General features: G+C 55.6%; 5 protein-coding genes across 14 annotated transcripts; 3 read left to right on the plus strand and 2 right to left on the minus strand.

The window, feature by feature from the left end:
- Positions 1–636: 636 nt before the first annotated feature.
- On the plus strand, positions 637–3,676 carry PSME1 (proteasome activator subunit 1). Its single transcript, XM_030854616.3, has 11 exons — positions 637–864; positions 1,460–1,492; positions 1,642–1,704; positions 1,822–1,932; positions 2,017–2,062; positions 2,180–2,277; positions 2,517–2,585; positions 2,672–2,739; positions 2,829–2,883; positions 2,959–3,045; positions 3,219–3,676. Exons 1-11 carry the CDS (start codon positions 826–828, stop codon positions 3,297–3,299), a joined length of 750 nt encoding a protein of 249 aa, XP_030710476.1. The 5' UTR covers positions 637–825; the 3' UTR covers positions 3,300–3,676.
- EMC9 (ER membrane protein complex subunit 9) lies at positions 3,438–5,604 on the minus strand. The gene is made up of 5 exons (XM_030854617.3): positions 5,385–5,604; positions 5,167–5,243; positions 4,020–4,089; positions 3,835–3,929; positions 3,438–3,674 (listed from the first exon to the last, which is right to left on the minus strand). Exons 1-5 carry the CDS (start codon positions 5,580–5,582, stop codon positions 3,494–3,496), a joined length of 621 nt encoding a protein of 206 aa, XP_030710477.1. The 5' UTR covers positions 5,583–5,604; the 3' UTR covers positions 3,438–3,493.
- Positions 5,605–6,870: 1,266 nt separating this feature from the next.
- Positions 6,871–10,811, minus strand: PSME2 (proteasome activator subunit 2). Of its 2 annotated transcripts, XM_030854630.3 has the most exons (11): positions 10,060–10,805; positions 9,718–9,750; positions 9,218–9,280; positions 8,887–8,973; positions 8,755–8,785; positions 8,571–8,668; positions 7,915–7,983; positions 7,693–7,760; positions 7,475–7,529; positions 7,086–7,172; positions 6,871–6,995 (listed from the first exon to the last, which is right to left on the minus strand). In XM_030854630.3, the coding sequence occupies exons 1-11, from the start codon at positions 10,105–10,107 to the stop codon at positions 6,915–6,917; spliced, it is 720 nt and encodes a 239-aa protein (XP_030710490.1). In that variant the 5' UTR covers positions 10,108–10,805; the 3' UTR covers positions 6,871–6,914. The 2 variants fall into 2 exon arrangements, with proteins under 2 accessions (XP_030710490.1, XP_030710491.1); XM_030854631.3 differs by lacking the exon at positions 9,218–9,280 and having other exon boundaries at positions 10,060–10,811.
- Positions 10,810–21,268, plus strand: RNF31 (ring finger protein 31). 7 transcript variants are annotated; one of them, XM_060294647.2, is made up of 21 exons: positions 10,811–11,368; positions 11,455–11,601; positions 11,752–11,907; positions 12,103–12,162; positions 12,266–12,341; positions 12,559–12,736; positions 13,211–13,598; positions 13,773–14,063; positions 14,493–14,573; positions 14,674–14,859; positions 14,971–15,177; positions 16,874–17,047; positions 17,131–17,229; positions 17,323–17,412; positions 18,805–18,919; positions 19,024–19,142; positions 19,302–19,526; positions 19,674–19,731; positions 20,448–20,544; positions 20,847–21,015; positions 21,126–21,268. In XM_060294647.2, exons 1-21 carry the CDS (start codon positions 11,177–11,179, stop codon positions 21,177–21,179), a joined length of 3,162 nt encoding a protein of 1,053 aa, XP_060150630.1. In that variant the 5' UTR covers positions 10,811–11,176; the 3' UTR covers positions 21,180–21,268. The 7 variants fall into 7 exon arrangements, 5 of the variants coding, with proteins under 5 accessions (XP_060150630.1, XP_060150629.1, XP_030710485.1 ...); XM_060294646.2 differs by having other exon boundaries at positions 10,814–11,368; positions 13,776–14,063; positions 14,325–14,573; XM_030854625.3 differs by having other exon boundaries at positions 10,819–11,368; positions 14,325–14,573.
- Positions 21,269–21,288: 20 nt separating this feature from the next.
- Positions 21,289–26,641, plus strand: IRF9 (interferon regulatory factor 9). Of its 3 annotated transcripts, XM_060294657.2 has the most exons (10): positions 21,289–21,946; positions 22,736–22,916; positions 23,239–23,422; positions 23,662–23,792; positions 23,881–23,962; positions 24,066–24,137; positions 24,759–25,100; positions 25,943–26,058; positions 26,206–26,373; positions 26,485–26,641. In XM_060294657.2, the coding sequence occupies exons 2-9, from the start codon at positions 22,737–22,739 to the stop codon at positions 26,332–26,334; spliced, it is 1,236 nt and encodes a 411-aa protein (XP_060150640.1). In that variant the 5' UTR covers positions 21,289–21,946; position 22,736; the 3' UTR covers positions 26,335–26,373; positions 26,485–26,641. The 3 variants fall into 3 exon arrangements, with proteins under 3 accessions (XP_060150640.1, XP_030710489.1, XP_069901054.1); XM_070044953.1 differs by having other exon boundaries at positions 21,291–21,946; positions 26,206–26,641; XM_030854629.3 differs by lacking the exon at positions 24,066–24,137 and having other exon boundaries at positions 21,290–21,946; positions 26,206–26,641.
- Positions 26,642–26,879: the final 238 nt, after the last annotated feature.

The following is a 26,879-nucleotide window of genomic DNA, read 5'->3' on the forward strand; positions in this document are numbered from 1 at the left end:
GGCCAGGAAAGTCCTTTGGATTTCATCCTAAGGTCAACAGGAAGCCGAGAAAGTTTTAAGCAAGAGCAAGGTGGAATCCTGCTGCTGTGCGGAGAGTGGGTTACAGAGGAATGGAGCCCACAAGGGTCATAAGAGAGCTGACCCTCTCTTATGACCCTGTGATGGGGCGATGCCAGAGTCTGAATGTCACTGAGCCAGATGATGCCCGCGGAGCCAGGGGTCCACGCTGGCAGGGCAAAGGAAGGGAGGCCAGGTCTTGCTCCAGCACCGAGCAGGGAAAGAAGAGAGCCAGAGGGCTGTGAGGAGGCAGGGAGATGGGAGGCGGGGAGTTCAGAGGTGGGCACTGGCCTTGGGCCCGGGGAGGCGGGGGTGTAGAAGGCAGGGCGGGGAGGGAGGAGGTGGGTTGGGCGGAGTCGGTAGGCGGAGAGTCGAAAGACTGGCAGCGGTGGGGAGGCGGGGAGGCGGGGAGGCGGGGAGTTCAGAGGTGGGCACTGGCCTTGGGGCCGGGGAGGCGGGGGCGTAGAAGGCAGGGCAGGGAGGGAGGAGGTGGGGTGGGCGGAGTTGGTAGGCGGGGAGTCGAAAGACTGGCGGCGGTGGGGAGGCGGGGCGCTGGAAACGCGCCTCTCGGGCTCTAGGAGGAGCCGCGGCTGGGCAGCCTCCCTGAGCCCCTCAGCTCCTAGCCTTTCTCTGGTCTGTCCCCGCCTCCTCCAGTGCCTCCACTCCCACTACCCAGGAGGGCAGTGCGGGGAGCGAGTGCTGCTTTCGCTTTCCCTTCCCCGTGCCCACTCCTCGCTCCGCGTGCGGCCCTAGGCTGCCGCCCCGGCCATGGCCACGCTCAGGGTCCTGCCCGAAGCCCAAGCCAAGGTGAGCGCTGTGGGTTCGAGGAAGGGCCCATCAGGGAGGCGTGGCCCCGAGAGGCTGAGGGCGTCCGTGACCCGCTCCCACCCAGCCCCCCGACTCGAGTCGGGGTCAGTCATCCGAACCCTCGTGAGCCTCCGTGCCCAGAGCACCTGAGCCCGGGGAGCCCGGCCAGGTCTGCCTGCCGGGAGAGAGAGAGGCGAGGCGGCCGAGGTTCAGCGGGGTGAGGTGAAGCGGAGCGCTGGCGTGGAGGGGAAGTACGCTGGCCCCGGGCCCAGGCCCACACACACAGACTGGGAGCGGACCCTGCCCTGCCACCACAGGAGGCCCCGGAGCCCACTCCACGGGGCACTCCGCCCCTTCCCCAGTCGCAGCGGCTCTCTTACATCCCTCCTCCCACAGCCCAGGAGACACTAGGGATGTTTCCGCTTGAACCCTTCGCCCTTCAGCTCCAGGAATGTTCTCATTTCCCAAATCCCGCCCCACCTGGGTCCACTCCACCCTTCCCCAAGTCAGACCCTACACAGCCCTAAGGATCCTTGAGTCCTTGAATAGACTGGCCATAAAGCCAGTTGTCTGAAGGGCTGCCTGTGTCCCACAGGTGGATGTGTTCCGTGAAGACCTATGTGCTAAGGTAAGACCTGACCCGTCATCACCCCACCCCTCCCTACCCAGTCCCACTGCTCAGCCCTTCCTTGCTGGGCAGTGGCAGCCCTGCTTCACTGCCTAGGAGGGGCATTTGATTCTGACCGCCATCCTCCCCTACCCTTACCATACACACAGACAGAGAACCTGCTCGGGAGCTATTTCCCCAAGAAGATTTCTGAGTTGGATGCATTTTTAAAGGTACTGGGGCTGGGCAGGGAGTAGAGAGTAGGGACCAAAGGGAGAGCCTGCTGGGCCATGAGAGTGAGGAGGTGAGAGCCCGCCCCTGCCTCCAGCCCTTCTACCCCCCTGCACCAGGAGCCAGCTCTCAATGAAGCCAACCTGAGCAATCTGAAGGCCCCGCTGGACATCCCAGTGCCTGATCCAGTCAAGGAGAAAGAGAAGGAGGAGCGGAAGAAACAACAGGAGGCAAGTTGGCAGGAGCTGGGAGGAGGGACCCAATATGGGGAAAATCAGCCTTAGGCCTGCCTAAGAGACCCCTTCTCCCTACAGAAGGAAGACAAGGATGAAAAGAAGAAAGGGGAAGATGAAGACAAAGGTATCACTATGGTGAAAGGGACTTGTGTCTCACCTCCCAGGAGCTCCTCCCTAAGGATGCCTCTTCCCTGCCCGGCACGGTCCCAGTCATGTGACTGACCCAGTGCCCACCTCCTAGGTCCTCCTTGTGGCCCAGTGAACTGCAATGAGAAGATCGTGGTCCTCCTGCAGCGCCTGAAGCCTGAGATCAAGGATGTCATTGAGAAGCTCAACCTGGTGAGCCCTCCCACTTCCACCCCCACCCTTTGTCCTCCTTCGTCCCTGCCAGTTGGGCATGGCACCTGCCAGGTCTTAGCAGGAGAGGGCACAGCAAGTGAAGCCAGAATTCCAGGCTTTGGGGTTCAGGACAGACGTGGCATACTTCCACCCACCGTGAGCAGGGATACAAAGGAGGACAGGAACCTGGGAATTGGGTTGGGGGCTAATGGGGTTTCAATGCCGTTCCCTCCTCCCAGGTCACCACCTGGTTGCAACTGCAGATACCTCGGATTGAGGATGGGAACAATTTTGGAGTGGCTGTCCAGGTGAGGACACTGCCCCACTCCTCTGCCCTCCTTATTTCTCCCATCCATGCTGCTTTTACACTTTCCTCCTCGCTTTCTTTCCTCAGGAGAAGGTGTTTGAGCTGATGACCACCCTTCACACCAAGCTGGAAGGCTTCCACACTCAAATCTCCAAGTGAGTGATTGCCCACTGCTCTGCCTTTGGCTGGGACTGAGGCTTGTGCTCCCTCCTCCCCCTACTCCACACCCTTCTACTTCCCACAGGTATTTCTCTGAGCGAGGTGATGCTGTGACCAAAGCGGCTAAGCAGCCCCACGTGGTAGGTGAGGCCCAGGTCAGGGTGCATGGGAGGAGGGACACCTTTGAAGTCAGGCCTGACCCGAGTCTCCCACAGGGTGATTATCGGCAGCTGGTGCACGAACTGGATGAGGCAGAGTACTGGGATATCCGGCTGATGGTCATGGAGATCCGCAACGCTTATGTGAGGAGGCGAGGGCAGGGGTGGGCAGAGGCAGCTTTCCCAGGCCACCCACTCCCTGACCCTGCGGGCTGGGGGTGAAGGGTATCAAAGCTCAACCTCTCCACAAGGCAAGAAATGGGGCACAGAGCCACTGGGGACCTGCGGCTGACCCCCACTCCTCCCTGGCCCCATAGGCTGTGTTATATGACATCATCCTGAAGAACTTTGAGAAGCTCAAGAAGCCCAGGGGAGAAACAAAGGGAATGATCTATTGAGAGCCTCCTCTCATTCTGTGATTGGTCCAGCAGAGACCTTCCTGACTTTCACAGGAGACTCCAGACTTTCCCCACCTTCTGTCTGTTGAGGTTTCTCCCTCACCTTGCCTCCCAGGCACAATAAATCTAGTCATACCATTGCCCAACAGCCCAAGTCTCTTTATTGGATCCTGAGCCTCCCCTCTGGCCCTGGCTCAGGTATTTCCATTTGTGGGACCAACCCACTGGGTGATTTGGGCGTTGAGCTGCTGGTTGGTCCAATCCTCCCGGATGTCGTCAAGGTGGCAGTCAAAGTCCACAAGGTGCTGGTGGGCCCGGCCTGCTAGTAGTGCTCCCACCATCTGCCGTGACTGTTCCCAGTCCCTCCACATCACTCTGAAATAACAACCCCCATGGAGGTCAAACTCAGCAGGCAGAGGGGCCAGACACTTGGCAGAGGTTAGTTTCTAGAGAAGGACGCTTAGGGCAGAACCAAAAACAGGAGGCTCAGGAGCTGTGGGCTTCCAAGAAGAGGTGGAGGGAGTGGGGCACTCACAAGTTCTTGTCCTTGGGGACCCAGCAGAGACCATGGCTCTCCAGGACAATAACTGGGGGCACGTGAGGCTGTGGCACCAGTTTCTGATTATCCAACTGTGTGGACAAGGAAGGGCAGGTGAGGGTTTCGAGGATTCCCCCTTCCTACTTTCTTTCCAACTCCCCACTCTGAAACCCAAGCCTCACCATAATAAGTACTGCATCAGGGAAGAATTCTGCAATCTGCCCAGCGATTTTCAAGGCCAAGGGCCCAGGGCTGTGTAGAAGGAAGATCAGAGTTGTGAAGAGCCTCCTGTGGGCAGACCCCGTCCATCTGAGCTGGGCCTCCCAGAGCCCATAGACGTGGAGGCAGTGACGGCCTTTCCCTGTAGTTGGCCTGGGGGCATCAGGCCTGCCTGACTGCTTCGTGCAAGACTTATGCTTGAGCGCTGTGGGAAACAGGTGCTCAGACACTGCTGGTGAGAGTGGACATCTAAGATGGTCTTTTTGGAGAGTACTTTGGCATAACCATCCAGATTTATATTGTATGTTAACCCAGAAACCCTACTAACGAAGAATTTACTGTAATAATAGGACAGTGTCTGTAATAAAAAAAAAATTGGAAACAACCTCAATGTTTAATGTAAGGCACTAAATAAATTATGGTACATCCATGTTCATACTGTATAGCTGATAGGGTAAGGTAGATATTAGTGTAGGGATGGAAAGATGTCAGATATTTATTAAGGAGAGAAAAGCAAATTACAAAACAGTATAATTTGCTCCAACTACATGACTACTGTATACGTAGATAACTTTTTCTGTATACAGTTGACCCTTGAACAATGAGGGGTCTAGGGGCCACAGAGCCTCCCGCAGTTGAAAACCTGCAGGTAACTTTACAGTGCGCCCTCCCTATTCTGGATTCTGCATCGGGATTCAACCAACCTCGGATCCTGTAGTACCGGAGTACCTATTCAGTGAAAAAAGTTCGCCTATTTGTGGCCCCAGGTAGTTGAAACCGGTGTTGTTAAACGGTGAACTGTATATATAAAAAGAAACTTCCTTTTTTTAGAAGCTGCTGGTTGGGCTTCCTTTGTGTTTTCAGCACTTGGGGGGATCTCAGTTACAGCAGGTGTCAGCCTGTTATTGTCCTTCCCACCCCACCGCAGCTCCTCCAGGAAAATAACATTTCTTTATATTTTCTCACCGCCTACCCAGCCTAGTAGGTACCTTAGCTCTACAGTGGCTAAGCCTTGGATGAAGGAAAAATGGAAGGAATGACCAAGAGGGGCTCTCTTGACATCCCCCACCCCATAATCCTTAGCCCTCTGCCTCTGCCTTCCCCACTCACCTCTGGTCGTCCAAAGCTGCATTGGCATGGTAGTACCCTGCCACTACCAGCCCGGCCTGCGCGCCCCACACATCCACCTGCCATGGGAAAGCGCCGTCAGTAACTAAATCGTGCCGCCCGCCCTATGGGTGCGCACTACTGCCAAGAGGCCAGGGTTGGCCTTGGGCTAGGGGTGTTGGGGGGTTTCGCGGTGGTCGGTGGGCGTCCAGCGGCGGCACCTGGTTGAGGGCGACCTCCAGCATGACAGACAGGGCCAGGTGGCTGTGGAACAGGGGCACACAGTCGGTGAGGCACAGGCATTCTCTCGACCGCGGCGCTGGCGCCAGCAATAGCCCGTTGACAGCGGCGTGCGGGTAACGGGCGGCGTGCAGGCACATCTTCACGTAGGCCCGGGCCGAGATCTCCACCTCCCCCATGGCGAGCGGGGCCCCAGCTCGCGTCCGCGAAGCCCCCTCCAGCGCCCCCAAGCCCTCCTGGGCCCTTCCCCGTGCCCCCTCACTTAGGTTCGACGGTGACGCTGACTTGACTCGAAGGCAGCCCGCCGGCTCCGGCAGACCTCAGCCCGGCGCCCGGCCCCCGGCCCCCACCCGGCCCGGAATGCAGGCGGCCGGGATTGCATGTTGCAGCAGAGAGCTCCGCCTCCCCCGCCCCCAAGCGGCGGCACCAGAGCTGCGCCTGCCTTGGGGACACATAACCAGAGCTCCAAGTCGGACCGGCTTCTGGAGTCCCGCCCACGTGGTGCTCTTTGATAGGCTTAGAGAGTCTCGTTTTGCCAAATCAGCATCCAACATTGTCCCGCCTTTGACTGTAGAGAGCTACCCGCACGCTGATTGGCTAGGCTACCCCACTTCGGCTCTTGATTGCAAGATGGCTGCGTCTGTTACCTCTGCCTCCCGCCCCTACAGGCCCCGCTGTGCCACCTGGGTGGTGCCCGCGCCCCTCATCTGGTGTCTCCCCGAAACGCGGAGCTTCGAATGTCGGTACGTAGCGGACAGCTTGGCTCCAACTATGGAATGAGTGGATTGGTACTCTAGAGCGGCTTTGTCACTTACTAATAAGCCGTGTCACTTTTGCAACTGCAGGTTATCTGGCCCTTCCTTTCCTCAATGTAATGACTGCAGAAACAAAGACGGCATTGGCTGAAGGAGGAGGGTAAAGGTCAAAAAGAATTTTATTGAACCATCCTTCCCATAATGTCCTGTAGTATAATTTCCTTCGCCTTAATGCCTTGGAAGCGTTTTTGCCCCTCCCAGCCCTTGAGAAGGAGTCCAACCATTTACCCATAATTTTCCCAGTGAAATCTCATTCTCCCTCCACGTGTGCTCTGAGCTGAAGAAAGGGTTGTGCCTTTCTTCATTCCCTGACCTCAGCCTCAGAGCTTTCCCCCAGTCTCTCCAAAGCCTGATTATTCCTATAAGGGCTCTGCCCAGATGCCATCTCTTCCAGGAAGCACTCATGACACCTCCAGATGGAAATAATCTTGTGAAATTCCCCAATACAGGTTATTTTCATGGCTGTCATGGCATGTAACAGTTCCCACCCTGTTCTTTAGGATGACTTCCTAAGAACAGGATGCACCTTTAATTCATCTTCGTCTTCCTGGCACCCCTCCCTTTCTCATCACCACATTCATTCACATTTAGTGTCTGGATATAGGCGACACTCAGTAAATGTCTTTGAATGAATGACACACACCAGAGGTTATCCACACAAAGTATAGGTCATTTATTTCCCTTCTAACCCTGGGCTCAGTACATAGATGGCTTCTCTTCACCCTTTGGGTTGACAATTTTCTCCAGGTTGCTGCTTATAATATGGTAAAGCTCAGCCTGGAAGAAGGCCAGAGGGCAACAGTCAGGTTCTTGGCCTTTCCCCTGCGCCCCTCATCCACCTCCCTTAGGGGCTTACTCCACACTCACATAGAAGGCCCTGAGGTCCAGCACCATGGCCCTGAGCTCTCCATAGGCTGCCTCGTCTCGCTCGTGCACCAGGGCCCGGTAATCCATCTGGGATGTGGAAGGCAAAGCTGAGTCAGCCCCATGGAAGGTTGGGACATTAGTCTGGTTTCCTCATACAGGGAATAGGTAACTTGAGGAATGAGCCCCTTCTCAGCCAAGAAATGGGATCCCAGAGGATCAAACAGAGAAGGGGGTCAAGGTTTTTGAAGCCTAAATCAGTTTTCCTGGGCTTAATATTCTCCACATTGGGAAGGTCACAAATGAGACAAAGAGGACCTCTATCCCCCACTTTCTCATCACCCCCCATCCCCAGCAGCCTCAGCTAAAAGGCTGGTGGACTGTCCACTTACTACATGGGTCTCCTTAGAGGCCTTGGCCACAGCATCCCCACGTTCTGAGAAGTACCTGCCAGAAGCAAGAGGAGTAACCACAGGAATGGATGTTCAGAGAGAGGTACTCCCTCAGACCCTTCCCAAAGCACCGCTTCATCCGATAGGCATGCCCAGCTTTGGGAGTCCCAAAGAAATGTCCCTGCAGACCCCGGCGCTGGCCTTCCAGCTGTCCTTACTTGGAAATGGTTGTCTGGAAGGCTTCCACTTTGGTCTTGACTGCATTTACCCTCTCCAGCACCTTTTCCTGTGGAGACAAAAAAATGGAAAGCAAAGACAACCCTTCATCTCCTCCCTCCTTCACTCACCGTCTCCCTCCTCCTCCCAGTTCTTGTCTAGCTCCTATCCCTTACTCCCCAAGTCTCTCCCTGCTGTCAGCATTCTCACACACCCTTTCTCACCTGGATTGCCACCCCAAAGTCATTTCCATCCTCAATTTTGGGGATGAGGTGCTGGATCCATGTGATCACCTACATTAAGAGATATCATGTAGGAATCATTCAACAAACCCTCTATTCTGATTACTGCTACTTCCTAATAATAGGTACATTTAACTGAGTACTTATTATATGGCAGGCACTGTGCTATGTATTATATATCTCATTTAATCTTCACAACAACCTTTCAAGGTATATATTTTTTTTTTTTGCTTGTTTCAAAGTATATATTCTTATTGTACCCACTTAACAGATGAAAAAACTGAGTCACAGGATGTCTAAGTTACTTACTTAAAGTAACCAGTTAGGTAAGTGATAGAGTCAGGATTTGAACAAAGGCAGTCTCCCTCTAGGGCCCAAGTTCTTAAACCAACTCACTGTATCATAGCATCTGTACTCTGTACCTGGTACAGCAGTAGGTTCTCAGGTTATAGAGGTGGATGTAGCACAGTCTAATTTGGGGATATCATCGTGATAGAGAACAAAAGGTATCTAAACCCAAGGTACAGAAGGAAGCTTCCTATTTGGGGAATAGTTTCCTAAATGAAGGAATTGAATCTCTGAAGGAGACCAGGGCCTGGCCTTGCTCGTTTTCTCTGTCCCCCAGTTCCCAGGCTTACCAGAATGCATTTTTCTTTGAGAGTCCAGACTTCTGGCTTAACCAGGGCAAGCAAGGCCAGGACCTTCTCATTCCCAGGGAGAAAGCCGCACTTAGGGACTGTGAGAAAGAGGGGACTTAGACCCTTTCTCATCCAGTAGTCAGTGTGCCATTTCCCTTTTCCTAGCCACCCCTTCCTCTCTTACCTTCTTTCTTCTCTTGCTTATCCGTTTCCATCTAAGGAAAAAAGGGGGAAAGTAGCTTTAGAAAAGTCATGGAGGTTGGAGGGCCACTTACACTGGGTTTATAGCCCAAGCCCTACACCATGAGTGCCTCACCTCATCATCCTTGGGTGGAGGGTCTGGGATGGGGATGTCCAGCGAGGCCCGGAGAGAAGTCATGTCAGTCACGTTGAGGGAGTCCTCCTGCACAGAGCTCACTGTCAGGGGCTGCCCAACCTCTTCCCCTCATCCTGAGTCAGAGCCTTTCCTCCACACATCCCACCCAACCTCTGCCTCCTAACCTAGGCTCAGGCCTCACACTATCCTAATGGTCCCAGTCCACCATTTGCGACTGTTCTCTGCATTCGGAGCCCAGTTGTTAGCTAGAGAGGGTGGATGGAGAGGAGAGAGGCCATGGGATGGGGCAGGAGGGGTCCACACTACTCACTTGCAAGAGCTGATTCAGGTATATGATTTTCTGAGGTAAGAATCTGTAGAGGAATTCCTCAGCCTGTGGGTTACATTGCAAGGGTCGGAATCACAGAAGACGTTCAGTGAGATGTCTGAGAAGTGGGACTGGAAGGGCCCTTGGAAATCATTGACTCCAGTACTTATAAATGAGGGAACTGAAGCCCTGAAAATTGAAGGGAATTCCCCAAGTTGGGACGCAGCAGAACCAAGGTTAGAACTGTGGTATTCCTGCTTTGGGGCCATGGCTTTTCCCTCCACACCAAAAGAGGGGAGAGGAAGTGGTGGAAGTGCAGAAGGTATTAAGAGGGGTACAGGTAAAAGCAGAGATCAATAATTAAGAGCTTATCTTAGATGGAGGCTTAATAAGTGAAGTAAGGCGCGGATGGAGGGTGGGTTTGGGGATCAGTCTGAGAAGTTGCAACCCTCAAGTATTGGCCTAAGATTCTGGGTCAAATCGCTTGAATCCAGAAGACTTACCTCCTGGAAAAGATTTTGCCTGAAGACATCCACCTGCACAGAGAGCGGTACCCGGATGTTCGTTAAGGGTCTCAGTTGTCCAGAGTAAGATCCCACCCCCAATAGGATGCCCTCCAACTTGGCTCAGTCCTTCCCCACCACATGCCAGACTTCCCTGGAAGCCCATGCTCAGTGCAGAGATTGTCCGGAGGGCAGGAATCTGGTAATCCCCGGGCAGAAGTGAAAGCACTTAGAGAGGTTGGGAGATTTCTCTGGCACGGCCTTGGTCCCTCGGAGCACCCAGTTTGGCCTCCATTTAGGAGGGCTCCTCGGCGCCTTCCTGGCCTCCCGGTCCCCCGTTACCTGTTTGCGGGCTTCCCCGCTCAGGCGCACCCCGCAAGGCTTGGCCATGTTGCTCCAGTTGCTGCTAGGTCTCCGGTCTCCCTGTTCGCCGCCTGGGCTTTCGCTTTCACTCCCCACGTCCAGGCCCGCCCCCTCAGCCCCACCCCCTTCCTTCTTTTCCCCCTCCCCCTGGAAGGCCGCAAACCGTAAGGAGCCCCTCTGCCATTCTCGGCCTGTGAGACTAGAAGAGGCGGTGCTGACTCGGTCACAAACCCAGGGGCTGTCCGGGGGAGGGGCTAGGACAAGTGGGACCGGCGGAGATTGAACAGGGGCTGTCCCTCGGAGAAGGGGAGGGGCTTAGAGAGAGGGGGAAAGAACCGTCCAAGGACTGTCAGGGTTGGGGTGAGAAGGGTGGGAGAGTGGGAAAGGGGGTGTTAAGTGGTGGGGCTCCCCCAGGAAGGCTTGACTGCGGGGAAGGGCCAGAGAGGGATCAGAGTGGGCGGGAGAAGTAGTAGGAGGGAGAAGGGACAGAGGATAGGAAGGGAGAAGGCGCAGGGGCTTCCTCCCGGAGGGCGCCCTATCTTCAAGACTGACTGGAGAAGGGGCTTGAGTGGGGCTCAGGCCGGCCAGAGTTGAGTCCCCAGCTGAGTGGGATTTCCCCTGTGGGGTCCCGGATAGAGAGGAGGGCTTTGAGGGGAGTAAAGTAACCCCGTACCAGGGTCTATCCGGAGAGGGGTGGGACCAGCCTGGACCAAGGAGGGGATGAACACCAGAACAGGGTTTGCTGCCTAGGCGCTCTGGGGGAGGAGCCATGGATTATTTATCATTATCATTGGCTGGGACCCTGGGCCACGCCCCCCGATTTCTTGGCCTCCGCCCTTCCTCAAGCTTAGACCCCGCCCCTTCCCCTGAATTTGGGTTGCAGTCCCGCCCTCTTTCCTAGTACTTCCTGTTCCCGCTAACCCTGGCGTTGGGCCCGGGGCCGAAGAGTGACCGTGCCGTGAGTGACCCGGGGCGTCCGAACCGACCGGGTCGGGCCGCGAAGCCAGACCCCAGGCGCTACTGGCGGCGCTCGGACCGCGCACAGCCTGCGCCGGGTCCCGTCGGACAGCGGGCTGGGGCTGACTCCTGTCTCAGGATGCCGGGGGAGGAGGAGGAGCGGGCCTTCCTGGCGGCCCGCGAGGAGCTGGCGAGCGCCCTGAGGAAGGATTCCGGGCAGGCGTTTTCGCTGGAGCAGCTCCGGCCGCTACTGGTCACCTCTCTGCCGCCAGCAGCCCGCTACCTGCAGCTGGATGCTGCACGCCTGGTCCGCTGCAACGCTCATGGGGAGGTGAGGCCCGGCCCGGGTTGGGAGGAGGACAGAGGACCTGAGGCCGGGTTGGGGCTCACAGCTCTCTGCTCTCTGACTGCTCGCAGCCCCGAAACTACCTCAACACCCTCTCCACGGCCCTGAACATCCTGGAGAAATATGGCCGCAACCTCCTCAGCCCTCAGCGGCCCCGGTACTGGCGCGGGGTCAAGTTTAATAACCCTGTCTTTCGCAGTACGGTGGATGCTGTTCAGGTGAAGCCCCTGGGCCCCTAATGGGAGAAGGGAACTTAGCCTGGGCTGGGGATTGACTAGAAAGGGCCTGAGGCTGTGCTGAATGGTTTGAGGTCCAGCCCTATTGGGAAGGGGACCTGCTAGGCGGTGACTGGTTTGAATGTGTGGCAGGGGGGCCGGGATGTTCTGCGATTGTATGGCTACACAGAGGAGCAGCCAGATGGGTTGAGCTTCCCTGAGGGCCAGAAGGAGCCGGATGAGCAACAAGTTGCTACAGTCACACTGGAAGTACTGCTGCTTCGGACAGAGCTCAGCCTGCTGCTACAGGTGAGGTATCTCTAGTCCCAGCCTAACAACAAAGCCAGTGTGGGGACTCCCATGCTGCTGAACCATAGGCATAGTCCCCACAGTAACTTAGGATCTCTCTGTACTTTTCACACTGTGAACGTTGGGGGACCAGGGCTTTGAGGGAGGGCCTTGTTCCAGGGCTCTAGGTGGGAACTCCTCTTACCTTGTTTGCAGAATACTCATCCAGAACCACAAGCACTGGAGCAGCTGCTGAAAGACAAGGTTGAAGATGATGTAAGGAAGGCAGGAATGGGGCTCTGGGGCCTGGCGAACAAAGGGAACCTGTTGTGGGCCTCTGTCCCCAAGCCCTTGCTCATTCCCTGTCCTTTTTCCTCAGATACTGCAGCTCTCAGAGTTTGCCCCCTTACTGAGAGAGATTGATCCTGGCCCCCTCACCACACCCTCTGCCCCAGGTATTATTGTCCTATGTTGGGGGGTGGGAATGCTAGTAGATCATACTGATGGAAATTTCCTGTCTTCTTGGTTATCTTCCTTTTGTGTAGATTAAAATTGTTTCCTTGGGTTGAAAAAATATGCTGAAAAGTTGTCTGTGATTTGTCCCCTCCACAGCAGATTCAAATGTAACCTGGTCTTTTTTAGAAAGATGTTCTATTTTTTCCTGATCTCCAGCCTCCATTCCTGGTCCCTGCTTCCTCTGTGGTTCTGCTCCAGGCACATTGCACTGCTTAGCTTGTAAGCAGGGCTTGTGCCCAACTTGTGATTGCCTCTTCCATGGACACCCAGACCGTGCACATCACCTCCGCCAGACCCTGCCTGTGGCCCCCCAGGCCACCCACCTGACCCCCAAGTGAGAGGCCTTTTCTCCTGAGTGGGAGCGAAATTGAGAGAACTTAAAATTATTTGAGTATCTACTATGTGCTGGATTCTGTGCTAAAGACTGTCTCATAGAGAGCAAGCAGCCAGTTACTGCCTTCCAGGAGATCATAGATATACATGTCAAGCAAGTAGCAGTCATAGCAAAATAGATTATTTGGGTGTGCAGATAGGTAGTAGGAGGATGCAGCTTAGTCAGAAGGATCAACTCAATCAGTTGGTAATATTTTAAGCACCTAATAGGGGTCAGACCCTATGTTAGGGATATTTACCAGCCAGATGTGGACTTTAGGCTGTCATTTAAATGTTGAAGAGGCTATGGGTATGGCAGTGTTCCAGACATGTGCAAAGGCCAGAGCCATGTGTTGTCCTGCAGGGAATGAGGGATGCCCATGAGTAAGGGTCCCAGGCACCCCCTCAGCAGGCCGTGTCTGCTTTTCCATTACAGCTTACCTGCCTCAGCTCCACCACAGCCTCAGTCAACCTCCCTGCCGGCCCTGGGAGACAGCTCTGTTTCTTCCCCTGATCCTGCAAGTGCCCGTCTTCCCTGGCACTGTTCTGCCTGCGCCATGCTGAATGAACCTTGGACAGTACTCTGTGTGGCCTGTGATCGGCCCCGAGGCTGTAAAGGGTTGGGGCTGGGGATTGAGGGTCCCCAAGGAGCTGGGGGCGTAGAACCCGAGCTTGCACGGGGTCACTGGGCCTGCCAGAGCTGCACCTTTGAGAATGAGGCTGTGTTTGTGCTGTGTGCCATGTGTGAGCGACCTCGGCTGGCTCAGCCTCCCAGCTTGGTAGTGGATTCTCAGGATGCCGGCGTTTGCCTGCAGCCCCTTCAGGTAACCTGTTCCTGGCCTTCTCAGCTCTTTATTTGCACCTGTTACCACAGGTCATTCTCTACTTCTTCATCCCCTATTTTCCTTCAGTTCCCCGGTATCTTCCCCCCAGCTTCCTATATTTCCATCTTGAGCCTCAGCCAACCTTCAATGGGATAATTCTTTCTGCCTTCCCAGCAGGAGGATACTTTGCTCTCCTCTGCCCAGACTCCAGTGTGGTACTGCATTCACTGTACCTTCTGCAACTCGGGCCCTGGCTGGGTGTGTGCTATGTGCAACCGGACCAGCAGCCCCAACCCAGTACAGCATACCCCTCAGCCCCTTGCCAGCTCTTTGGAAGAGCAACTCCCTGAACCAGGGCCTCCACGACGCCTCAGTGCCCCCCTGGCCAGTTCCTGTGGGGACCTTGAGAAGCAGCGCCAAGACAAGATGCGGGAGGAAGGTCTCCAGCTAGTGCTCAAGATCCGGGTGAGGATTTGGGCCTGGGATAAGCTTGTGGGGGAAGAGAGAGGCTGCAGTTGATTGATGCAAGTTCTCAAAACCTGTCATTGTTAGCAGCAGCTGCCTCTTATTGAACCCTTCCCCCACGGCAGGCATCATGCTGTGTCCTGCTCACGTGATCCATGATCCATGACAGCTCAAGCACTGTCAGCATTTTGGTTCGGGCTAAGGGTGGGTGGGGTGTGCCCTTCCTGATGGGCGCCCTGTCTGGGCGGGACTGTGCCTTAGGAAGGGGAAGCCGGAGGCGCCTGTCCAGAGGAGGTCTTCTCAGCTCTGCAGTACTCGGGCACCGAGGTGCCCCTGCAGTGGCTGCGCTCAGAGCTGCCCTACGTGCTGGAGATGGTGGCTGAGCTGGCTGGACAGCAGGACCCGAGGCTGGGTGCCTTTTCCTGTCAGGAGGCCCGGAATGCCTGGCTGGATCGTCACGGCAACCTGGATGAAGCTGTGAAAGAGTGTGTGCGGGCCCGGCGGAGGAAGGTAGCAGCAGCTGTGCTGGAGCGGGTGCAGGATTGAGGGCTGTGGATCTCAGAGCCTCTCACATTCTTCTTCACTCCTTCTCACCCCTCCCAACTCACAGGTGCAGGAGCTCCGGTCCCTGGGCTTTGAGCCTGAGGAGGGGTCTCTTCATGCCTTGTTCCAACATGGAGGTGACGTGGCACGAGCCCTGACTGAGCTACAGCGCCAGCGCCTAGAACCCTTCCATCAGCGCCTCTGGGACAGTGGTCCTGAGCCCACCCCTTCCTGGGACGGGCCAGATAAGCAGGTGCTGGAAGGAGGTGAAGAGCCCACTTAGTAGGGCTGAGGGCAGGCTGAGGGGTAGGCTCTCTGCGGTCTGACAGCCACTTCTTCCCTCTCCACCTGAATCGCCTTGCAGAGCCTGGTCAGACGGCTTTTGGCAGTCCACGCACTCCCCAGCTGGGGCCGGGCAGAGCTGGCGCTGGCGCTACTGCAGGAAACACCCAGGAACTATGAGTTGGGGGATGTGGTAGAAGCTGTGAGGCAGAGCCAGGACCGGGCCTTCCTGCGCCGCTTGCTTGCCCAGGAGTGTGCCGTGTGCAGCTGGGCCCTGCCCCGCAACCGGGTAAGTCCCTCCCCACTGCCCCTGGCCTTAGAATTGCTCTGTTCCCTTTGGATCCCCACTCTACCCCAGCCCGTCTCTGATCTTGTCTTTTGCTCTGCAGTTGCCCATGTGCCCCTGAAGGCTTCTGGAAAGGGGAGGGCAAGAATAGGCCACCTCCCTCTCTTTTTTTTAAATGTTCTATTATGGGAAATTTCGAACATGCAATAGTAGAGAAAACTGTATAATGGATTCCACTCTCCCTCCCCCCACCATGTATTCATCATCAGCCATTATTAATGGATGACCAATCTTTACTTCATCTACACATACATAGGATTCTTTTTTTATTTTTATTTTTTGTGATACGTGGGCCTCTCACTGTTGTGGCCTCTCCCGTTGCGGAGCACAGGCTCCAGACGCGCGGGCCCAGCGGCCATGGCTCACGAGCCCAGCCGCTCCGCGGCATGTGGGATCCTCCTGGACCAGGGCATGAACCCGTGTCCCCTGCATCGGCAGGCGGACTCCCAACCACTGCACCACCAGGGAAGCCCCTACATAGGATTATTTTGAAACAAATCTCAGATGTCAGATAGTTTATCTGTAATATTTCAATATGTATCTCTAAAAGATAAAACTCTTTGAAAATATAACCACAAATACCACTGTCACACCAAAAAAATTACCGTTATTTAATGTGATCATCAAATACCCACTTGGTAGGAATAGGCCCCTCTTATCTCCTGAGCCCCTTCTGACTTACTCTAGGTCAGAAGTGGCAGTTCTTTGGCAAAATACAGCCCAGTTTAGTTAGGCTGGCTCTGTATGTTTTTTGTTTTTACTCTTTATTTTAAAATAATTGTAGAGTCACAGGCAGTTATGAAAATAGTACAGAGTCCTGTGTGCTCTTTATCCACCCCCTCCCAATGGTGACATCTTGTATAATCATAGTGCAATATCAAGACCAAGAAATAGATATTGGTACAATGTCAGCTAGACCACAGGCTTTGTTCATTTTGTGCATCAGTGTGTATGTGTGTAGTTGTATGCCATTTGACCCCACATGTAGATGCATGTAACCACCACCACAATCAAGATACCACAATGCAACCCCCTTGTGCTACCGCTTTATAGTTGGAACCTTCTTCCCCTCCTCCTGTCATATGGCAGCCACTAGTCTGTTCTCCATTGCTATAGTTTTGTCATTTCAAGGATGTTGTTTGTGTTTGCTTTTTTTTTGGCCACGCCACACAGCTTTCAGGATCTTAGTTCCCCAACGAGGGATTGAACCCGGGCCCTTGTCAGTGAAAGTGCGGAGTCCTACCCACTGGACCACCAGGGAATCCACCACCACCACCCCCCCCCCACCCCACCCCCGGCTTTTTTTTCCTTTTTAAATTAACTTTTAAAAAATTTTTATTTTCTACTGGAGTATAGTTGATCTACAATGCTGTGTTAGTTTCAGGTGTACAGCAAAGTGATTCAGTTATTGTGTGTTTGCTTTTAATTGAATGTGGATGCCTTTAGAGGGCATTCTTCCGTTTACCTTAGGTCTCACCATTGTCTGTTTTTTTCCATCTGAAGGTCTTCAGACATTTAGGTTGCCCGCCCAGTTGTTAATTAGACCCCGGTTTCATAGCAGACACCTGGCTACTGCCCCCCCTCAGCTGGCAACTGTAGCTTCTTACCCTCTTCCCTCCCTTCCCTTCCCCTCCACCAGATGCAGGCTCTGACCTCCTGTGAGTGCACTATCTGTCCCGACTGCTTCCGCCAGCACTTCACCATTGCCTTGAAGGAGAAACACATCACAGACATGGTGTGCCCTGCCTGTGGCCGCCCCGACCTCACCGATGATGCACAGCTGCTCAGCTACTTTTCCACCCTCGATATCCAGGTACTGAAGTCCCTAGGACTCAGGGTGCCCTGGGCTTTGAACAGGAGCCTTGCCCACCCGCCACTTCCACATCCTGTTCCCAGCTTCGAGAGAGCCTAGAGCCAGATGCCTATGCGCTGTTCCACAAGAAGCTGACTGAGGGCGTGCTCATGCGAGATCCCAAGTTCTTGTGGTGTGCCCAGGTCAGAGGCCTGCCCAGAGCTGCTGACCGGAGGGACGGGTGGGGAGTGGTGCCTGGTCAGGCCTCAGACAGCTTTATGCTCTTGCACCCACAGTGCTCCTTTGGCTTCATATACGAGCGTGAGCAGCTGGAGGCAACATGTCCCCAGTGTCACCAGACCTTCTGCGTGCGCTGTAAGCGCCAGGTGAGACACATCCATCCTTTTGGAAATACCTGCTGAGCCACCGCAGGTACTGTTAGACACGGGGTGTGCTGGAGAACAGAACAGACATGAGCTCTGGGCTCAAAGAGTTACAGGCTAGCCAGGGAGGGAGGGAGGAGGGGTGAGGGAAGGAGAGAGAGCAGAATTATACATCGCCGTGAGTTCTATGAAGAAAACAAATAGGAATCTGAGGTTAGGAATAACAGGATGGACCTACCTAGTACACAGGATCGAGAGGTTAGACAAGTCTTCTCTGAAATGGCTGGATTTAAGCTCAGGCATGAAAGTTAAGAAGAAGCCAACTATGCAAAGAGTATTTGGAAGAGAAAGAACAACACATGGAAAGGCCAAAGTCAGAAAAAGTGTTGTGTGGCTGGAGCCTCAAGAGCAAGGGTGAGAGCGGCTGGCGGTCGGAGAGGAGCTAGCTGCCAGATCAGGAGAGGCCGTGAGGCCAGTCCAGCAAGGGATCGGCCTTTCATTCTACGACTGAGCAAGGGGTGATGCTCTCTCATTTACCTTTAGAAAGTTTAATATTTGATACCAAAAAGTTGCATTTGTCTTTTTTTTAACTTATTTTAATTAATTTATTTACTTATTTTTGGCTGTGTTGGGTCTTCGTTGCTGCGTGCGGGCTTTCTCTAGTTGAGGTGAGCAGGGGCTACTCTTTGTTGCCGCGGGCAGACTTCTCATCGTGGTGGCTTCTCTTGTTGCAGAGCATGGGCTCTAGGCGCGTGGGCTTCAGTAGTTGTGGCACATGGGCTCAGTAGTTGTGGCTCGCGGGCTCTAGAGTGCAGGCTCAGTAGTTGTGGCACACGGGCTTAGTTGCTCTGCGGCATGTGGGATCTTCCTGGACAAGGGCTTGAACCCATGTCCCCTGCATTGACAGGCGGATTCTTAACTACTGTGCCACCAGGGAAGTCCCTGCATCTGTCATATAAAACACCATAATAAAATGAACACCTGCGACCTTACCACCAAACCTCCAAGCTAGAACACTCCCAGTGCAGTTGGTTACATGTTCAAAGGCACACTGGCTGCAAGGTGGAGGCTGAACCATAGGGGAGCAGGAGTGGAGGCATAGAGACTAGGAATCGAGACGAGACCTGACCTGGCCCAGAGTAAAGGTGGTCAGAGTAGGGATGAAGAAAAGGACAGGGTTGAACTAGGCTTGGGTGGTGGAAACAAGACTTGCTGGTGAATGTTTCGGGTGTGAAGAGATGAGAGAACCAAGGCTGGCCCCTCGGTTTGGGATTTGAGCAAACGGTGGATGGCAGTGCCATACACTAAGCCAGGGGACCGCTGGATCTGAGTGGAGGGGCCAGCAAGAAGGGCCTAGGATAGAGCTTTCATGGGAAGCTCGTTTCCTTCTGGCAGTGGGAGGAGCAGCACCGAGGTCGGAGCTGTGAAGATTTCCAGAACTGGAAACGCACCAATGACCCGGAGTACCAGGCCCAGGGCTTGGCGATGTACCTTCAGGAAAATGGCATAGGTAAGATTGCCTGTTTGCCCAGTAATCTCTCATTGCCAGCGGCTCTCTTCCTGAGGGCCTGAGGAGCAGTGGCAGCCCGAACCCTGACCTGCTGTCCCTTGCAGACTGCCCCAAGTGCAAGTTCTCGTACGCACTGGCCCGAGGAGGCTGCATGCACTTTCACTGCACCCAGTGCCGCCACCAGTTCTGCAGTGGCTGCTACAATGCCTTTTACGCCAAGAATGTGAGCCCAGAGAACGGGGATGGAAGGGCTAGCTGGGTGGGGCTGCCATCGGGAGTGAGGGAGTGAGGGGTGGAGGCCGTTGAGGAACACCCAGGGGAAGAAGAGAACAGTGGGGGGTAAAGCACCTCTCTGTCCTCTCTCCCCTTCTGCTTGCTCCAGACCCTCCAATGTCTCATCTCCCCCACCCCTACACCCCTCACGCAGGGGTTCCTGAGAGGCCAGGACCCCAACAGTCTCCAACTTCCCCTCTCCCATCTGGGTTTCCGCCAGAAATGTCCAGACCCTAACTGCAGGGTGAAGAAGTCCCTGCATGGCCACCACCCCCGCGACTGCCTCTTCTACCTGCGGGACTGGACGGCTCCTCGGCTCCAGAAGCTGCTTCAGGTCAGGGGTGGCCAGCCTGGCTGGTTTGCCAGTCACCCAGGAGAGGAGGCAGGGCACAGGGTGGCAGGAAGGGAAAGGCCTGGATGCCGAGAAATCCAGCAGGCTGGCACCAAGGGAAGCTAACGCCCATCCTTCTGCCCTCCTCAGGACAATAACGTCATGTTCAACACAGAGCCCCCAGCGGGGGCCCGGGCAGTGCCTGGAGGTGAGTGTCGGGCCTGGGAGAAGGCAAGAGGAGGGGCTGGGCTCCCCCTGTGTGATGGATGAAGGCGAGGCTTGGGTCTGGGGTTGGACCAGGACGCAGGCCCATCCTGTGCTTGCTTGTTGTGCTCTTTGGTGACTCAGCCTCCCCAGGCTTGTTTCTTCCTCTGTAAAGTGGGGACCATATCCACCTTGCAGCCAAGCTGTTTTATGTGAGGCCACATTCAAGCGCCTGGCACCTCGATGCTAATTTTATTCTCCCATTCCCAAAGGATAGTGATTCATTAGTTAACTCAATGACTATTTAATTAAAGACTTACTAGTTGCACTGTTTTAGGTTCCATGAGGGCAACAGAAAGATGTTATATATGATTCTAATCTGCCCCACTTCTTACCATCTGTGTAGAGTAAGACCTTCACAGAATAAGCTAACCTCGCAAGAGCTAAATCACAACCAAAAGAGCTGTCTCAAGGGAGTATATGATTATATGGGCCAGAAGTCAGCTTGGCTAAAAGCAGGGACAGCAAGGTCCCTGCTTCTGTGTCGGAAGTGGTCTGCACGGTGGCATCTCTGGCACAGCTGTTAGAGCAGGGGCTCCTGTCCTCAGTCCCCTCCCTAGAGGCTACCTCCCGTGCCTCCATCCATATCCTAGTTCTCCTGGGCCTTCGTGGTCAGTGGCCCCCTCCAGACAAAGGGACCCTTCCTTCCCTTACCCCTAGGTGGCTGCCGAGTGATGGAGCAGAAGGAAGTTCCCAACGGGTTCCGGGACGAAGCCTGCGGCAAGGAGACTCCTGCTGGCTATGCCGGCCTCTGCCAGTGAGTGCCAGGCAGGGCGTGGAGCACGGCGTCGGCGGCACAGGAGCACTGGGGGTGTGCCTGGGCAGAAGAGTGGGTCTCTGCAAGCAGTAGGTCCTGCAAGAAGTGGGAGGGAGGGGCCTCTCTAGGCGAGGGCACAGAAAGGTGGTGTGCACAGATTGGCAAGGGCCCACAAGAGCAACTGGCGAGGGGTGTCGGTCTTGTTCATCTGAGTATGCTAGTGCCCAGCACAGTGCTGGACACACTCAGTTGATATCAGTCAAACTTCAGAAGAACAATATTCCACCCTCTCATCTCCCCAGGGCGCACTACAAAGAGTACCTTGTGAGCCTCATCAACGCCCACTCACTGGACCCAGCCAGCCTGTATGAGGTGGAGGAGCTGGAGACGGCTGCCGAGCGCTACCTGCATGTGCGCCCCCAGCCGCTGCCTGGGGAGGATGCCGCCACCTACCACGCCCGCTTGTTACAGGTAAAGCCTCCCCCAGCCTCACCTCTGACCCCACTCTCTAGAAGTCCCCTGTCCAGACTGTGTCTGAGCCCCGGGCTTCCAGTATCATCATCTTCTCTCTCCTTCTACAGAAGCTGATAGAAGAGGTGCCCTTGGGACAGAGTATCCCCCGCAGGAGGAAGTAGCTGAGGGCAAGGGTCCCAATGAAGGTCCCGTGATCTGACTCCCCGGGAACACCTCCAGCACCAATAAAGAGGCATTTCCTTGCCCAGGCTTCTTGGTGGTCCTTCTTCCTTCCTGACCCCACCATCCTGGGGCACCAGGGAAAGGGGTGTGTGTGAATAGAGCTTTGCTAAAGGCCCCCTGCAGCCTGCCACCTGACCCTCTCTGGACTCAGGCAGAAGCAATTGATGCTGTGGGAGGCCAAGGGCAGCCCTCCCCATCCAGCCACCTGGCCTGGGCTTCCTCTTTCCCTGCATCCTTTCTTCTTTTATTGAATTCAGCTGATATTTGGGGGTGACCTAGTAGGTACCAAGCAGGCATCGTGGGGGAACACAGATGCACAAGTGGTACAGAGCTATCCAGAGGCCCCAGGCTAGACTCCGGGACACTGCGGCCTCCCTGGGGAAGCAGCAGTGTCATAGAGGTGGTCTGATACAAGCAAAGAGTATCTTGAGGGAGGAAGGGGAATGAGCCTGAGGCAGTAGGTCCCTCCTCCAGACTCTGACCGCAGGATTCCTACGATAAGATTCTCAGATGCTGCTTCCCCCTGGTGGTAACCAGTTACCCTGCAACTCGGAGACCACGTGATTTCGGGGAAAAGAACCTCCCTGGAGCAGAACTGAAACTTAGGGTGGGGACTGTAGAAAGGGGCGGAGAGATCCAGGAGCTGCCTAGCCAGGAGCTGAGCTGAGGTCCGCTGAGCCCTGGGACAGCCTGCAGAGCAGCTCAGGTAAGATTAACCAAAAATAGGTGTCAGCCTGGGTCTAGGTGGGAAGGCCCGGCTAGATTGGAGGTGGTGGGTAGAGGCTCCTGGGGACCCCTCTGCTAGACTGAGGAATAGACAGAAGGCCTGTGAGCCGGGGAGCTGGAATTTGGCGTGAGTGAAAGACTGATGGGGAGGCCGGTGTCCCAAGCCCTCTAGGCAAAGGACAGGGGCACCTACTACCCGGTTTGGGGAAGAAGACTCTGCTGCTCTCCCCTGATTGTTTTCTTGCCTCCTGGTCCTGCCCACTTCCGCCCGCCCACAGCTCTGCCCCTGCCCCTGCCCCCAGCTTCCTGCCCCCAGCTCCCTGCCCCACCTACCCCTGGGACAAGGTGGGGGAGGTTGGGGGGCATCGAAGGATAGGTTGTGGGGGTGGTGAGTGAAGAGGGTTGAAGAGGCATCTCACAAGCAGCCACTGTGTCTGTAAATACTTGGGGATCCAGACAGGGCCTCTCACCAGGAGCAGGACACCAAGGGAATGATAGATTCCTGAAAAACCTTAAAATTAAGACCAATGCCTAAGGTTCCCTTCTAGATGTCACAGCTTGGGCTGTTAAAAAGAAAGTATTTTTGGTCATCGCTAGTGACGGCAGAAATGAAACAATTCAGCCTCAGAAGTTTGAGATTATATCTATAGAGACAAAAAGATGGATGAGATCTCTAGGGGCCCTTGCCGGAATCCAACCCCAAGGGCCAGGATCTCACTCTTCCCAAAGTATCAGTTCCCCTGACACTTCCTGCTGCTTTTATCCCCAGGATGGCATCAGGCAGGGCACGTTGCACCCGGAAGCTCCGGAACTGGGTGGTGGAGCAGGTGGAGAGCGGGCAGTTCCCAGGAGTGTGCTGGGAAGATGCGGCCAAGACCATGTTCCGGATTCCTTGGAAGCACGCAGGCAAGCAGGACTTCCGGGAGGATCAGGATGCCGCCTTCTTCAAGGTGAAAGGCCCAGAAACCAGCCCCTTGGAGGGAGGGATGGAATATACACTGGCACTGTCACCCTCAAGCGCTTACATCCACCTGGGTTTCAGATAAAGGGGAGGTTGCAGGGTAGAACCAGCTACATTACGTAATTGTCAGAGCCCCATGCAAGATGAAAATGCAAACCTTAGTAAGGACCTCAAGGTGGCAATAGCTGAGCATAAACCTAGCAGAGGCCCTTCTGTGTGAGCGCTCAGGCCACACATCCGTGAAGCCAGCCTTGGTAAAGGATCTGCAGTCCACAACATGCTGCCTCTTCTTTACTTCTGCTGTGTCCTAGGCCTGGGCAATATTTAAGGGAAAGCACAAGGAGGGGGACTCGGAAGGCCCTGCTATCTGGAAGACTCGTCTGCGCTGTGCTCTGAACAAGAGTTCTGAGTTCCAGGAGGTTCCTGAGAATGGCCACAGGGATGGGGCTGAGCCCTACAAGGTGTACCGGCTGCTGCCACCTGGAACCCTCCCCGGTGGGTGTCCCTTTGCCCCGCCACTCCTAGAATCAGCAGCCTGGGGAGGAAGGATGGAGCCCTGCGCCTCCTGGGAGGGTGGTGGCCTCCCTCCAGGCCCCTCGGTCAGAGTTCTGCCCTGTCCTTGGGGAGCAGGTTCCCTGCCAGTCCTGCCCATCCTTTCACTGCCTCCTACCTCTCCCCTTCCCTCTGTGCCCACTTAAGGCTCTGACCTTCCTCTCCCTCTCAATGTTCCACAGCTCAGCCAGGGACCCAGAAATCACCATCAAAGCGACACCACAGTTCTGTGTCCTCTGAGAGGAAGGAGGACGAGGTTACCACGAAGAACTGCATACTCAGCCCCTCCTTGCTCCAGGACCCCCTCAAAAATGTGAGAGCTGGGGAGGGAACCGGGTGGACCTGAGGGCAGAACAGTACCTGGGGGAGAGATGGGCCAACGATAGAAACTGTGTCTGTAGGAGCTGGTGGAGACCAGTGGGGGAACAACCTATTCAGACTCCGGGAGCAGCAGCAGCAGCAACAGCCCTGAGCTTCAGGAAGGTACCAAGTGCCCTGCCTCCTGTGTTATCCTCCATGCCACAGCCTCTGGCCCTTGGACTCCCCAGTCCACTCTGAATGACCAGTGCCTCTGCCTCCCCCCCAGGTAGGGACACAGCTGAGGCCCCTCTCCAAGGAGATCTGGTGTCCCCAGAGCTTCTGCCCCCTCCAGGTTCAGGTACTTGGCGTTTGACTCACCCCTGCCCCCATCCTCCCTTGTCCTCCTCTGGCTACGTATGTATCTAATCTGTCAGGGCTTGCAGCAAACCGGGGCCACCTTACTCAGAGGCACTGGTTTCTAGGCAGTGCACCTGCCACCACTCCAAACAGCTCACTTCTCAAAAATACCCCCTACATGCTGTGTTCCCTGGAAATCCACTTTGAGACATTGATTCTGTGGGTTAAGTAGAGGACTGATCTCTGGGACCCTCTTGTAAACTGTAAGGCCCTGGCCATTAAGGCCTCAGTGAGAATCTGTGTATTAGCTCTTCTCCTGAGTGATGGGAAAGTATGATGGGAAGCCCTCTGGGCTGCCGAGGGTTGGCAGGAGGATGAGGAGGGAGGGCGCCTTCTCTATCCTTAGAAGGTGCGGCTGCCGCCCCCACCTTGCGGCCTGCTTGGTCCTGCTTGGTCCTCACCAGCCCTTACCTGGTTTCTCTCTCTGAGCCTCACGTTCCTCGCCAGCAAAATGAGGATGCTGGATTTGCAGGAAGCCCCTCTTCATTTCTCCAGAGCCTCTTGCTGGCCAGTGAGCCCCTGGGGAGGGGCACCGGTACAGCTGGCCTTTCTTTGTCCACAGACTACTCTCTGCTGCTCACCTTCATCTACGATGGACGTGTGGTGGGTGAGGCCCAGGTGCAGAGCCTGGACTGCCGCCTCGTGGCTGAGCCCTCGCGCTCCCAGTGCGGCATGGAGCAGGTGGTATTTCCCAAACCCGGCCCACGAGAGCCCACCCAGCGCTTGCTGAGCCAGCTCAAGAGAGGGGTCCTGGTGGCCAGCAACTCCCGAGGCCTCTTTGTGCAGCGCCTTTGCCCCATCCCCATCTCCTGGAACGCGCCCCAGGCTCCACCTGGTCCAGGCCCGCACCTGCTGCCCAGCAACCAGTGCGTGGAGCTCTTCAGAACCGCCTATTTCTGCAGAGGTGAGGCTGCTCCCGCCGAGCCCCTGAGCCCCTTCCCCCACCTCTGTTCCCCCTCCATGGGCCCGGCCACCACCCTGCGCTCCCTCCAGCACATCCCCCATCACAGCCCAGGCATGGCCCCTGCACTCGTGCAATGCTCAGCCCTGGCAGCCCCCCTTCCCCAGCCAAGGCCGTGGAAGATGAGGACCAGGTAAGCCAAGCACGAGGCTGTCACGCCTCGGGAGCACCACCACACGGGAGCGTACAGTAATCATGGGAAGGTGCGCCTCGTGGCACCCCCCCACTGGACACACCTGCCCAGCGACCACTCACACATTCGCGAGAGCTGTGTGCATCACGTGCCCTCGCCCACCGCTCAGCCGCCCCTCAGCTTGCCCCTCTCCCATCCACGCTTGGAATCCCACTTCCTGCCTCCATTCCACTGTCAATTGGACTTCGGGAGTGAGGGCCTGGAGTATAGGGGACCCAGGGCCAGGGGGTCCCCTAGTGCAGGGAGGCTGTGAGCAGGCAACAGAGGTGTGGCACAACTGTGTTAGCAGCCAGGGCTGCTGCCGAGAGGACTCTTAAGCTCCCCCAGCTCCCCCAGGTTTCAGGTTGTGTGACGACTGGCTACCTCCAAAAGGCGGCCCCTTTCCCTGTTTGTCCACAGGCGAGTAGCAGCTCAGTTCCTAACATTTCCCCTGGCACCAGGCAACGGCCTCACCACCCTGAGGCTCCTGCTCTGGCCTTGGTCTCTGAGTGGCCCCACTGCCACCCCTCTTTCTCCATTATGGGATCCTCCCCAATCCCTCCCTGCCTGAGACCCTCTGTCTTCTCTTCCAACTCTTGACCTTTTCTCTCAGACCTGGCCAGGTACTTCCAGGGCCTGGGCCCCGCACCCGAGTTCCAGGTGACACTGAATTTCTGGGAGGAGAGCCCTGGCCCCAACCACACCCCACAGAGTCTTATCACAGTGCAGGTGAGTCGGGATAGGGCAAGAACAGCCTGCCTGCATGGGAGTGGGGTGTTGAGGAGGAAGAGGGCCTCCCGGGGAAAGAGCCCCTGGGCGTAGTGTCCGGCCCTGCCTGCCGTGCTCACAACCCCCTCTCCCGACCTCTTCGTGCAGATGGAGCAGGCCTTTGCCCGACATTTACTGGAGAAGACTCCAGAGGATCAGGCAGCCATCCTGCCCCTGGTGCAGAGCCTGGAGGACCCAGCCTCCTTCTCCTCTCTCTGTTCCACCTATCTGCTTTGAGAGAGCCTCTTCCTCCACGCTCTCGACCTGCCTCCCACGGTGATCATTCTCATCGGTTGTCTGTGGTGATTTAGTCCTTGAACTCCTCATAGACCTTGGTTGGTGGGGAACACAAGGATGACTTTTTTTTTTTTTTTTTTTAATTTTGAGATATACCCTCTTTCGTCTCTGAGGAACTGAACTGGGCAAGTACAGATGGCGCGAACTCGGGGCCTTTCCCTCTGCCCGCAACCCTAAAACCTAGCACTTTATATTTTCTTCTTAGATCTTCACTAAGGATTGAAAATAAAATTTTATTGAAAAGGAATCAGCATCGGACTTGTTGAGAGAAGAAGGCAGCAGGGTCACAGAGAGATGATGGGGATGTAACCTGAGGGCAGGGCACTCGGGTTCTCTTCCTGCTGGCATCTCTGGGCCTCTTTCCTCTCCTCCAGACACAGGTTCGGGCTAGCAAGCTCTCTGGGCTAGGAAGCTTCAGGTTCTGGGCCTGGCTCTCTGTATCCTCTAGGCAACCAGGATTAGGGAGAGGGTTGGGGTCAGCCAAA

Source organism: Globicephala melas, chromosome 2, assembly GCF_963455315.2.
Source record: "Globicephala melas chromosome 2, mGloMel1.2, whole genome shotgun sequence".
Taxonomy (NCBI): domain Eukaryota; kingdom Metazoa; phylum Chordata; class Mammalia; order Artiodactyla; family Delphinidae; genus Globicephala; species Globicephala melas.

What these genes read in the sequence shown, in the direction of transcription:
- PSME1 (XM_030854616.3), top strand. Translation starts at nt 826, where the DNA reads ATGGCCACGCTCAGGGTCCTGCCCGAAGCCCAAGCCAAG. An exon ending in AGTTGGATGCATTTTTAAAG is followed by an intron (nt 1,705 to 1,821) that starts GTACTGGGGCTG and finishes CCCCTGCACCAG; the next exon opens with GAGCCAGCTCTCAATGAAGC. An exon ending in CGGCTAAGCAGCCCCACGTG is followed by an intron (nt 2,884 to 2,958) that starts GTAGGTGAGGCC and finishes AGTCTCCCACAG; the next exon opens with GGTGATTATCGGCAGCTGGT.
- EMC9 (XM_030854617.3), bottom strand. Translation starts at nt 5,582, where the DNA reads ATGGGGGAGGTGGAGATCTCGGCCCGGGCCTACGTGAAGATGTGCCTG. An exon ending in GCAGCTTTGGACGACCAGAG is followed by an intron (nt 4,090 to 5,166) that starts GTGAGTGGGGAA and finishes CCTTCTACACAG; the next exon opens with CCCTGGGCCCTTGGCCTTGA. An exon ending in CTGATGCAGTACTTATTATG is followed by an intron (nt 3,930 to 4,019) that starts GTGAGGCTTGGG and finishes TTGTCCACACAG; the next exon opens with TTGGATAATCAGAAACTGGT.
- PSME2 (XM_030854630.3), bottom strand. Translation starts at nt 10,107, where the DNA reads ATGGCCAAGCCTTGCGGGGTGCGCCTGAGCGGGGAAGCCCGCAAACAG. An exon ending in GCGGGGAAGCCCGCAAACAG is followed by an intron (nt 9,751 to 10,059) that starts GTAACGGGGGAC and finishes CTCTCTGTGCAG; the next exon opens with GTGGATGTCTTCAGGCAAAA. An exon ending in TTCCAGACAACCATTTCCAA is followed by an intron (nt 7,530 to 7,692) that starts GTAAGGACAGCT and finishes TGCTTCTGGCAG; the next exon opens with GTACTTCTCAGAACGTGGGG.
- RNF31 (XM_030854625.3), top strand. Translation starts at nt 11,177, where the DNA reads ATGCCGGGGGAGGAGGAGGAGCGGGCCTTCCTGGCGGCCCGCGAGGAG. An exon ending in GGGACGGGCCAGATAAGCAG is followed by an intron (nt 14,860 to 14,970) that starts GTGCTGGAAGGA and finishes ATCGCCTTGCAG; the next exon opens with AGCCTGGTCAGACGGCTTTT. An exon ending in GGGCCCTGCCCCGCAACCGG is followed by an intron (nt 15,178 to 16,873) that starts GTAAGTCCCTCC and finishes CCCCTCCACCAG; the next exon opens with ATGCAGGCTCTGACCTCCTG.
- IRF9 (XM_060294657.2), top strand. Translation starts at nt 22,737, where the DNA reads ATGGCATCAGGCAGGGCACGTTGCACCCGGAAGCTCCGGAACTGGGTG. An exon ending in TCCAGGACCCCCTCAAAAAT is followed by an intron (nt 23,793 to 23,880) that starts GTGAGAGCTGGG and finishes CTGTGTCTGTAG; the next exon opens with GAGCTGGTGGAGACCAGTGG. An exon ending in AACCGCCTATTTCTGCAGAG is followed by an intron (nt 25,101 to 25,942) that starts GTGAGGCTGCTC and finishes CTTTTCTCTCAG; the next exon opens with ACCTGGCCAGGTACTTCCAG.